The 12,042-nt window shown below is 44.1% G+C and overlaps 2 protein-coding genes across 12 annotated transcripts in view; one reads left to right on the plus strand and one right to left on the minus strand.

The window, feature by feature from the left end:
* Positions 1-1,981, plus strand: part of PTER (phosphotriesterase related) — a 34,657-nt gene extending 32,676 nt beyond the window's left edge. For all 10 annotated transcript variants that reach the window (XM_073334116.1, XM_073334121.1, XM_073334117.1 and 7 more), the window contains one exon: positions 548-1,981. In XM_073334116.1, the coding sequence (XP_073190217.1) occupies positions 548-758 (211 nt within the window). In that variant the 3' untranslated portion in view covers positions 759-1,981. The remainder of the gene's footprint in view (positions 1-547) is intronic.
* Positions 1,554-11,186, minus strand: C1QL3 (complement C1q like 3). Of its 2 annotated transcripts, none has more exons than XM_073334123.1 (2): positions 9,923-11,186; positions 1,554-4,394 (listed from the first exon to the last, which is right to left on the minus strand). In XM_073334123.1, exons 1-2 carry the CDS (start codon positions 10,508-10,510, stop codon positions 4,215-4,217), a joined length of 768 nt encoding a protein of 255 aa, XP_073190224.1. In that variant the 5' UTR covers positions 10,511-11,186; the 3' UTR covers positions 1,554-4,214. The 2 variants fall into 2 exon arrangements, with proteins under 2 accessions (XP_073190224.1, XP_073190225.1); XM_073334124.1 differs by lacking the exon at positions 1,554-4,394 and adding an exon at positions 7,467-8,257.
* Positions 11,187-12,042: the final 856 nt, after the last annotated feature.

A 12,042-nucleotide genomic window follows, 5' to 3' on the forward strand; every position in this document is an offset into this window, starting at 1 on the left:
TGTGCATTACCATGTTCTTTGTTTGTGGAAATCCCTCAAAAAAAGTGTGTAAATGCAGCTGAACTACTTAGCAGTACAGGTGTGGAAATGGTTTGTATTAGGTTAAAGGCAAGAATTAACCCTGTTAAATGATCATTTGAAGAACAGTGTATGTAGGAAGCGATTGTTTAGTCTTGTGGGCCAGGCCTACTCATATTGAAATCCATGAATTTTACCATTGACACTGAAGGAGCAGGACTGCAAAACAGTGTAATAAATCCTGGAAAAGTGGATTTTCCCACCCATCACTCCAGATGTGTGACATTGTCTTGCTTCCAAAGGGATTTCTTCTCTCTAAAACGGATCTAGGATCGTTTAATCTTTTGTGTATATTTAAGAAACATGCCTGCTTGTTTCTTTTTAAGATCCTAAAATAGTTCATTTAATTTATAATACATACTAGAGGTATGTCCCTGTAAAGTATTTAAATACTAATTATTTCTGTATTACTTCCAGAATTGTATGAACTCTTAACTGACAGACATACTTTGTATTTACTTTTATGCAGGATTCGGATGTTGATTGACGAAGGCTATGAAGACAGAATTGTAATTGCTCATGATGTGCACACTAAGAATCGATTGATGAAATATGGAGGTCATGGATATTCACATATCCTCAAAAACATTGTTCCTAAAATGCTAATAAGAGGCATATCCCAAAATATAATTGATAAGATATTGATTGAGAACCCAAAACAGTGGCTGACTTTTAAATAGAGCTCATGATTAGCTATTCACGTCTTGTATGTAAAGCTTGCTGAGAAAAGTCAGATTTGTTTCAATAGAGTGGTCATTTTAAAGCTAGGTTCTTTTGAGGAAAACTTGTGTGATGTTCATAAGACCCCTAAAGAGCAGATAATCACTTCCCTTTATAATTAGAACAAAAAATTTTGTGTATTATCTCTCCATCTGATTACCTCTAATAATCTGGTCCTGAATGAGTTATTTGTTTTGAGCACAACTACAGAATTTTCCCAAGTAAATATTGAAATAACTGTTTCCAAAGAGCAGATTTAATACTATAGTTAATTATTATTCAGGATTATTATTTTTTTAAAGATGCATCAGCTTAGCTACTTGAGGAAATTTAAAATGTTTCCAGTTAAATGGCCCTCCTCTGGAGCGATATGATGTTCCTTGTAATATTGATGATCCTGTTAATTATCCTGCTGTTCTTTAATTAATGCTTAAAAAAGAATATGGCACTTTTAAATAGCTACTGCAGAAAACAGAATAACAGAAGGAAGACAACGTGATTTCAAAAAAGGTACTGTATCTCTCATGATTAGCAACTTGTAGAGATTATTTTTAAATGAAAATGTAAAAGAATACATGGAAAAGCTATTTTTAATAAAGCAATTTGTAGACGACTAACAACTTTATGTTTTAGAAGTCTTTTTTTTTTAATTATGTTAACATTTTGAGTTGAACTTTTGGAAACTTGCAAGTGAAAATGTGAAGTGTCATGCAAATCAGCTTGATGTTGAAAAGATGAAAATCCACAAGTCCAAATATATTACATAATACAATTTAATGAGTTGTTACAGTTATAACAAAGGCCATGATTTAATCAGTTTACAAATCAGTTTGTCAAGATATGATTCAAAAAAGAAATGTTTGCCTTATATATGTTTTTCATTTAAATATTTGTTCTTTCCTCTAGACCAAAACAGGGGTAAATATTTATTTATCCAAAGAAAAGATTGTGTGTTAGCAATGGCAATCTCATTTCAATAGCTTATTCTTTCACGAGTCCAGCTTTTGATGTCCAGTGGTAATGAAGTATTCCTGTTCACTTCTTGGTGAATGTGCATTGCTAGTTATAAATGATTTTTTGCTTGAAACCTTGTTGTTTGATACCTACATAAGAAATCTCCAAAGCTTTGCTGCTAACCACTCTGTAGCGGTGGTCCTCTGCAATAAAAGCTATTGTGATATGAGCAGATGTGAAGTCAACTATGTGTCCATTATAAAATATATTGCATATAATCAGTACAGTCCATAAATATGGGTTGGTGTCTTTTTTACTAGGAGAGTAGAAATGTTTAACCAAACTGATGTGATATAATGAGGAAACAGAAAAAAAAAAAGGCTGTTATGTAGCACAACTCTCCCTTTTGAGAGCCAAGATACGTTACATATGAGATTCTCGTATTGAGCATAGACTAACTGATGGCACATCATGTCTTTTGAATTGAACAGCTGTCCAAAGGAGGAACAGACCAGAAGAATGATATGGTCTGTGTAAGAAATGCCTTAATCATGTAAATAAATGCTTTCTAGGAGGATTTTTCTATCTTTAAAATCTCTATCTTAAAGTTATCAAAAAATCAAAGGGGAAGATATTTTTCTTTAATTATGGCGAATATTTGACACTTTAGTATATGACAAATCTCAGTTTGTCCCCTTCCCTTGGTAGATTAGAGTAAGTTGCATGGGGCAGATTATGTAAAACAGAAAAACTAGGTCTGGCCTCTCACTACTGCATAGCAATTTATACAAATAGTATTTTTATTCTGCCATGACTGTAATCTAAGATCTATACTGCATAAACATTACAGCAGGTAGTTACGTAATTATTTTGACCTTACTGTAAAGGTTCTGTTATGTATTCCTGCTATAATTTTGCTTTAGACTTAAACTTGCAAGTATCAACATGGGAGCAATTAAAAAATAAAAACATAATTTCTAAATAAAAATCCTTTTTATAGAGGTATTACTGATATTGCTGCTATTACTGATTGTAAAAGATTTTTGTAGAACTATAACTGAAAAGCATGTTTTTACAATGTAATTCTCCAGGCCATTAGTCTATTATACTGAGTAAGCCTTTTTGAGTTATAGATATATAGATACAAGAAAAATAGGTTTTAATACACAGTTTTTTGCATTTAAAAATCTGTTTCTCTCTTTGCATAACTGGTTTTCATATTTGGTAATATGCTTATCTGTTAATTTCCGTCACACCATACTACAAACGAATGCAATACCTTGTAACAGGTACTGTGTGATGGGATCATCACATAGGGCCCAAATCCCACTCTCATGCAAGTATCCACACTGACTTCAGCAAGACTGGTTGCATAAATAAGCTGAGCAGGATTTTGGCCAGTGGTTTTCTCACAATGTTCTATGTAAGGACTCCAGTTGACTCTTTGTAGTATGTCAAGTCATAAATAATCTTTTGCTAAACAAAAGTAGTAACTACAGATTTACACTGAAGACTAATTGCAGCAAAGAAATTATTCTGGCCTGGCCTGGGAGCGTGGATGTTAGATTTGCTAAAACAGTATTTACACAACAAACCATCAAGAACCGGTTTGTTAAATTGTCTAAACATATGTATTTACAAATGTTTACATATTAAGAGCCAAATCTGTTTACATATTAAAAGCCAAATGGGAGTTTTGCAGTTGGCTTCAGTGGACCCAGGATTTGGTCCAAATATAGGCAGTTTGTTATATCATCTCTTATATTTTCATTGAATTGTTTCTTCTGTCTTTCTCTCTTAGAATAAAATTAAGGGGCGGGAAAGGAAATTTAAACTAAACGAATGGGTGGAAATCATTTAAAAGGCCTGACCTACACTCACAAAGCAGGGAAATTAAGAGTTAAGGCTTGAAACTTATTAGTTTCTAGTTCTAGATAGAAGGATAACAAAAGTACAAGGCAAACAATTCCTTTGGAGAGAAGAAGCATTTCAATTACCTCTTCCTTTTATTGTAAACTCATTCCTCACTATGAGTGGACTCCAGGCATCATAGTTAGCGGGTAAGTCACACGAACCAAAGCTGACATATGGATAAAGCAGCAAGATCATAATACATCAAAGTATCATATATACCGAAGAAATAATTCAGTGTCTTTAGATTTTCCTAGAAAAATTTGTGATCTATATAGGACTTCATTCACATCGACACTAACAATAAGAAGTATTTGCTTTGGCGGTAGTGGATCACACATCTGTTTAACTTGCTTTTATATATATATTTTTTTTTTATTTTTTTTTAAATGTAAGGTTTCTTTGTGTCATACAGATGTGAGTCAGGTAGCATTTGATTTTCCCCCACTACTGAGGTGTCCCACGGTCAGTATCCGCTGGATTCTTGATTCATTGACTTCTGCCACATGAATCCATCTCTTAGAAGAACAAGCTTAGTTTTTGACTCATAATTAGTCAGCATAAATAATAAATCCAGAAAATGTGCTGTATTTGTTGTTGTTTCCTCCATGTGCTTTTCCTCCATCTAATTTTATGTAAACTTCATCTCCTGGCTCCAAATGAAGAACCACGCTGTTACTGGCATAGTCGTAGTTCTGATCAGCATCCTGAGCAATTGCACTAGCTCGAACCTATGTAAAACAAAAACAAACATAAATGTTTGGTTAAGAAACTTGGACATTCTTCCTGCATGGTGTAATTAAAACATGTCCTGAGAAGGCATTGCACACTTTCAGTGCCACTTTAAATATGCCTAGACACCTCTCAGCTGTAGTTTTCCCCTAACAATACCATCGCTATTTCTGCCATTGCTAGAAATGGTTTACAATGTAGCAGCAAGTTCTCCCAGAAGTAGCCTAAATATTTTAACTCAAATCATTATCACATGGCTTGTTTGCCACTGAGTAATACAGGACTGCTCACTCTCACATCTCCAGCTATTTTGCCCCTATTTGTTTTAGGTTTTTTTTAATACAAAAAATAGCTAGACTCCAGGGAGCTGATTATGGACTCACTCCAGGTTTAGACTGGTGTAACTCTAACTCCAGTGGAACTACTGATTTACACTGGCATGAGATCTCTATCAGCCCCAGGTATTAAGGTGGAGTTTTTCAGACATGTTCTGATCATAATAGTTACCAGATTGTGTTGCAAAAACACAGAAATAAAATAGTCTCTTGCTGCCAATGAACTTTAAACCCTTGTAGTTGATTTGTCTCCAAATAAGTCATCAAAATGTAAATGAAATGCTGAAGAACAAAAAAATACTAGTGGATAAACAATCGAAGCCAAAGTAGGAAATTCTGTTATTGGCACAAATTTCACATAATCATTTAACTTCTGTACAGTCTAAAAGATATAAATTTTAAAATTACATCAGCGTGTATTTTAAGATGAATTATGGAGGTTTCAGCTATTTGATTTTTTTTTAAAAAACTGAATATACTACTTTAACGCAAACATTTTCCCCTTCTTACTGTTTGGCTACTAACTGAGTCTGACATTATTAGCAAAGAAAAAGGAATTTATTAGCAAACTGAAAGGAATTTATAATCAGTATCAAATCGTAAGTCAGTCTTGTGCAACGAATATTCTGTCGCATCCTCAAGTAAAGGTAATCTTCCAAATCATTTAACTATAATTTAGTTCTGCTTTGTAAAATATTTAAACTTATTTGTATGTGATTTATTTTATCATCATCTTTCTTGCTTGGCCCTATTCTAGAATAGTTATACAGAGCTGTAAGTGATTTAGTGGTTTTGCAAATGAGAAGTAAGTAATAATGCATGACTTGACTTACAATATGTGGGATTTTTATTTTCAGAATTGAAAAAAATGAGCTATAAGTCTAGAATTTCCATGCATTTCTTTTAAAGTTTAAATGATAGGTTTTCAAATTAAATTTTCATGTGGCATGATCCCACGTTAATACTGAAATGTTAAAAAGGAAGGCTCTTTAGCACTCTAGATCTCAAGGTATTTCATTATGAAGCTTAAGCAGCAAAAATTCTCTGTGCATCACCTAGCAAGGGTGAGACCAGCTTACAAGGTTTATAATTGCATAACAATGTGCAAATTTAAACAAATATATTAATATGAGTCACTGGTTCACATGTGTAATTGTTTATTGAGATGATCTGTTTTGACCATTATTTCAGCAATAACTATCAAGGCATGGGGCATTTCTTAGGGATTAATGACCATCAGGGCAGAATTGATGGCTTTGGGCAATGAACACTCTTCCATAGAAAATAGAGGTGGTTATTGCTACTATAAATGGAGGAAGAGGGAATAAATATGTGGCCATGGTTAGTTTGTATTTTAATATATGTGAAACAAAATGATTTTCCTAGGGAATTAATGCCCTGCACATTGGCAAATTGAATTGTTTAAATTACCACCCCCACACACACCCAAACAAATTCCATTCATGCCACAATTAAATTCTACTTCTTGGATATATCTAACATTTATACCTGTATTGTTATGAATAAGTATATCTGCTGTACAGTAACAAACTATTTGTGCTACTGGCTTTACCATTAAAGGCACTCATTATGAAGAATATGGGTGCCGAACATTCGCTACAGCAATGGACATTTCATTGCTAAGACTCTAGGTAGTACTTGGCTGTACTGAGAAAATGATTTAGACACTGAGAACCTAAAAATAATCTCGCAGATTGTATTATTTGTGTATAGCCACAAAGCCCTGTAAATGCATTAACTTGGTCCCACAGTCCAGTGTGTTACCCTTAAGGGGTTTTCTTCCTTTGTTTGGGAAAGCCAATGTAATTTCTTTTTAAAGCCTATGAAAATAGTCTCAGAAGACTCCTAAGTACTGCCCTAAGCCTGTAAATGTATTTCAAAATTAAACCATTAATGTAGTACCCATTTTATAAGTTGCATGACTGCCCACCTCATCATTTTATAAAGGTACATTGGGACACTGAAATTGCAGACACATAGCAGCTAAGCAATGTGATCTCAGCACTTCTTGTGTTTAAGCTCTGTAACTATTAAGGAGGGCAATGTGTTACGCTGGAGACCGTAAGCTTCCTAATCCCTTATACATTGCTTTGGGATGATTTTTTCCTATAAATCATGCCCTCTCCCCGTAGTAATGTCCCCCACTAGAGAACACTATTGAATATATAACACCATCTGGGGCAGACTCAAACCCCTTTTTAACGATTTCATTTTATAATATCCAGGCTTTTTCACAAATACTCTGGAAAGTTAACTACTATCACATTGCATCACCCGCCAGTGTTTCACGAACAAATCACACTGTTAAAAGGCACCCGTGCACTAAAACTACTAACTAATTTCAAATAAACTGAGTCCTGATATTTAAGCTTAACCATGACTTCTCCTCCTACATATAAAGAGAAGGAAAAAAAGTAACATCCCTTGTACACAAGACTCTCAGTCAGCGGGCGATGTGTCTGTGTAGTCCTGCTAGGGGGTTGAAGCGGTTTATTAATAGTTGGGATCTTCTCTGGCTCAATTTAATATTTATAATAAGGGTTTTCACTGCATGCCTTGCTTTGCTGTGGTATTTTATTTGACTTCTAGCATGTAGGGGGAGAAATACTTCCGACGTTTCAATACCCAAAGACAGGCTCATGATTTAATCGCAGACGCGGTAGACTCACTCTCTACTATACACAGCCTTGCTTTGACAGGAAGAAGTCAACGCGGTTGTACTACAATGTAAGAGTTTTAATAGTGCGGGCTCAGCTGCAGACGCGGTATTCGTGGTCGACATTTGCTCATGTAATTAATTGCCGCTGACGTCCTCAGAGCTCCCTTCCCCAGTACTTCTGAGCACCCATAAACAAAAGGTTAAGTGGCATATCAGATTAATTTACAGGCCTTTGATGCTTCCATCTGTGAGCCTGCATTCAACACAGTGCCTAAGTGAAATGGCTCGCGTCTGGTTTCGTACGGTGGCACTGCGCTGCCCAGCAGTGGTAAGCATTTTTAAGCTTCATTTTTGTGCCTTTCACGGGGGCGGGGGGCTTTAATCCGAAAAGCGACACGGAATCGGGACCGGGAATCCCGAATTTCAGCTTTATGAGCCCGATCCCTGTCAGGCCAAGAAAACCTGCCCAGCACATACATGCGTTAGCCAGAGCGCAGCAAAGCTGCCGTATGCCCTCCCTGTTTGCTGAAAGCATCGACCCTGCAACATTTTACATTTACTAGAGGGAAATTCTTTACAATGTTTCAGGGACCGTGTCGGCTGGATTTCTCGTCCCAGAATAGTCCCGGCGTAGCAAACCGTTCGCAGTTATATTGAATTACTTGCAGACCATTAGTAACGCTTGTAAGTTTCCCCGCGCGTTAGTTCATATAAATAGTATTTAGAAACTATAGTGTAATCTTCGTTTGTGACCAGTTGAAAGCTTCTGCAGCCACCCGTCCTTCTGGCCACATTCCAAACGTCTCTGGTCCTTTTGGAAAGCATGACAAGTACTCCTGGTTTTTTTCTACCCATTGTCCGTTAACCAGCAGACCGAAATGGTGGGTGGGTGAGAGAGAGAGAGAGGGGTATAGGAAAGAGGTACAAAGTTACAGAGAACATTTCCACAAACTCAGCAGTAGCAACAGTTAGACTAATTAAAATAGATTATGCCGCTGTCTTGCAAACTGTAGCATCTCAAGATCTTTCATTATTTCGGTGTTCCTGGGGGAAAGATGCCGAATCTCAGACTCTGAGCCCTAAAAACGAGGGCTCTTTGATGTTTGGTTTGGCTGTTACATTTTGGAAGAAATCCACAATTCTTGCTCTATCTGTACCTAAGTAGCCTGCTAATAGGAAAGGTCTGCAGGCAATATTAATGTTCTTGGTTATAAAAGTTCTTTAACTGGGGAATTATGCCAGAATAATAAATTTCCTGCTCTGTCAACAGTGCCTTAAAAGCCCCCAGCTGCCAGCCTATCACCCCGATATTCTGGCCTGTAGTTTCTATTTATTGCATGTTTCACACCAGAGCTTCGGGTTGCCTCTTGATTACTTAGCTTTTATTAGAATGCGTAAGTGGCCATGCTTCCTGCTGATGGGAGTTCTGGCCCCGCTAGCCCCCAGCTGGGCCCTGTTCCCATTGCACTCTTACTGCGCGTTGGATTCCTGTGTATTTCGCGTCCCCCTCAATCCCTTGCCCTGTGTATTCTTAGAGAAAGTCTCAGGGCGTCTGGCTTCCCGGCCACCCCATTGGGCCCCGTCTTTCTGTGCCTCCCGTGGCTGGGCGCTTGAGAGAGGAGCATCCCGGGTAGGCAGTGGGGGCTGACCGCAGCCCTCCAGAGTGCAGTTCAGATCCGCTTCCCCGCCTCGATCCCCCCAGCCCCATTTTGAGGCCGTGTTGCTCAGGGAGAGGAGCAATTCCCGCTACAGCCGCCCCGGGGGGAGCGCAGAGGGGAATCGCTTTCCCCCATGTGCTTGTCAGTCTCTCAGCCGTGCACGGCGCTGTCTCCTGGTGCCCCACGGCGACTGTGAGGCCGCGAGGCTTTCCAGCCTCCCTCCCCCCGCAAGCGCTGTCACTTCGGCACCCTAAGGGGTGTTATTGAGCATCGCTGGGCGGGCTGCAGCCTCCCCCCTTCCTGTGCAAACGTGCCCAGGCTGCAGGGCCCCTGGAGCCACCGCTCTGACCTGCCCGCCCGGGACCCAGCTCCCCCGCGTAAAACCGGATTGACTCGCCGGGAGAGAAGGGACATGGTCCCCTTCCCCCGAGGTCACCGCAGGGCCGGAGCCTCCTCCCCGGAAGCCAAGGGGGAGTTTCCCCATCGGCCTTAAAGGGGTGGGATAGGCCCAGCCCGGGGCCGCCTGGCTCCTAACGCCCCCAGTCCCGTGTCTGTCCCCTCCCCGCCAGGCCTCCTCTCGGGGCCCTTCCCCTCCTGCCCCCCTGGCTGCCGGACACCACCCCTCCCCCGGGGACCTGCCCTTGCCTACCCCCTGCAGGCCCCCGGTGTGCCCCTCTCCCCCCTCCCGCGCCCCACCTCTCCCCAGGGCTCCCGCTCCTTCCTCCTCTCCCGCAGGTGCTTCCCCGCGGCTCCCCTCTCCGGGATCCCCCACATCAGGCTCCTCTGCCTTCGCCCCCCTCCATGTCCCACCCCGGGCCCCTGATGCCCCCCAGGTGCCCCCCCCGGCCCCTCACCTGGTTGTTCTTGCAGAGATCTGCCCACATGCTGGTGCCGTCGCCGCCCCGCATCAGCACGTGGTAGGTGAAGAAGTAGATGCCGGGGATGGAGCACGTGAACTTGCCCGTGGTGGGGTCGTAGTGGTTGCCCAGGTTGGTGACCACGTCGTCGAACCTGAGCACCTCGTAGCCCTCGTGCTGGCGCTTGAGGCCGGCGTAGAAGGCGATCTTGGGCACGGTGCTGTAGGTGGCGGCGCTGATGGCCCCGGCCGCGTTCAGCCCCGGCGCCCCGGGGGGGCCCGGCAGGCCCTGGCGCCCGGGCTCGCCCTTCTCCCCCGGGGGCCCCACCGGCCCGGGCGGCCCCGGCTCCCCGGGCGGCCCGCGGGGCCCCGCCTTGCCCGGCCGGCCGGCCTCGCCCTTGGGCCCCTGGATGAAGGTGGGCAGGGACTGCATGAGGCCGCGGTCGGGCGTGGCCGCCGTGCTGGGCGCCTTGGTGCCGCCGTAGGGGTCGCAGACCATGCGGCAGGTGCCCAGCATCTCGTAGTGGGCCGAGGTGCCGGCCGAGCTCACCAGCACCGGGATGAGGACGACCAGCAGCAACACCATGACCACCCCCAGGGCGCCGGCCGCGATCAGCCGCCGCCTGCTGCCCACCAGCCGGCTCAGCGCAGGGCGATCCTCCTGCCTGCTTTTGGACAAAATCTTGCTGGTTGGGCGGGGACCTCCTCAGAGCCGAAAACACCCCGAAGCCCCTGGCGAGCCCGAGCCCCCCGGCTCCGCTCCGGCGGCGAGGAAAGTGCCCGCGGCCGGTCCACAAGGCAAAGGCAAAGGCGGAGCCCCGGGCACCTGTGGCTGCCGCTGCTCTGGCGCGCAGGGAGCTGCCGCCCCGCGCCGGAGCCGCTCACACTTTTATGCTCCTGCTGGCGATCGACTTTTTTTTTTTTTTTTTTTTTTTTTTTGCATACGGTGCCACTTCGAATCAACTTTCCCTCGCGCCGGCCTCTTCGCGCCCCTCGCGAGCGCCCCGCTTTCCTGCCCCCTCCTTTCTTTCCTGCAGCGACAACAAGTCCCCCAAGGCAGCGCCGGCTGGTGAAACTTGCAAGAGCGCACGAAAAATCCCCCCCTCGCGGCGGCGGCGGCCCCGTCCCCTCCTCGCCGGGCCCTGCTTCTTCCCTGCCAGGCGCACCCGCGAGCGCTCTGCGGGGCTGCCGGCCGGGCGCGGAGCCGCCGACAGAGTGAGCGCGGCAGCCTGCCCGCCTGCCAGGAGAAGAGGAGGCTGGCAAAGGCGCCGGAGCAATTTATAGGCACCCAAAAGCGCAGGGGAAAGGGGAGCTGCGTTGGCATCTCATTCCAGCAGCTGCTCCGCTCTTCCCACTCACCCCGAGTTTGGCATCACCCTGCCCGTGTGGGGATTGTTCCCTCCCTGCCAACGGATGAAGAGTGAAATCGTGAGCACGCCCTGGCGCTGAGCAGCCCAAGGGGACGAGCGGGGTTTGGATACCTGGCAGGTCACCGAGCTAGACGGAAAGGTCACCCCCACCTCCTGGTTAATGGGTCCCCGAGCTCTCCCCCGCCGCATTAGCCCGGGCTGGAAATCGCACTTTTCGCCTAAGGACCAGGCTCCCCACTTCACCTCCTTGTCCCAGTGCAAGTTAGTTGGAACCACACCTCCCTCCGCTCAGGAGATTAGCAGCTCCCCCGGATTTTAGCGCACAGGCGTGATCCTTGGGACACCCCTAGAAATAGCTCGTGGCAAATGGCTCGCTCTTGGAATTAAAATGAAACGATCTGCTGGTGACTTGTCCAAGGCTGCTTCGTCTGCTCCCGTTTTGTTCAGAATATGGCGTTGTGATCAGGTTTAAGAAACCAAGCCAATGAAAAGGGCTCCCGCTCATGCAAATCAACCTAGCCCAGGACTCAAGGCAAGGGGCTGTCCCAGGTAAAGATAGGGACAGAGGAAGTAAGCTTTGATGGCAGGGTCTCTTCCTCCCCTCCTCTTCCCAACCGGGGCACCTCTGCGGCTGAGTGGGTAGGTGAAAGACCAGCCTGAATGTCACATTGGGACCAACTCCCCACAGAGGATGTTAAGCGAGTTACCCAGCTACCAAAGCTACCAGCTGCACAAAGCGCTCTTTAAA

This window comes from Lepidochelys kempii, chromosome 2 (assembly GCF_965140265.1).
Source record: "Lepidochelys kempii isolate rLepKem1 chromosome 2, rLepKem1.hap2, whole genome shotgun sequence".
NCBI lineage: Eukaryota > Metazoa > Chordata > Testudines > Cheloniidae > Lepidochelys > Lepidochelys kempii.

Bases quoted from the DNA above. Each gene is read 5' to 3' on its own strand.
- C1QL3 (XM_073334123.1), bottom strand. From the start codon at position 10,510: ATGGTGTTGCTGCTGGTCGTCCTCATCCCGGTGCTGGTGAGCTCGGCC. The intron at 4,395-9,922 runs GTGAGGGGCCGG...TGTTTTACATAG, and splicing joins ATCTCTGCAAGAACAACCAG to GTTCGAGCTAGTGCAATTGC.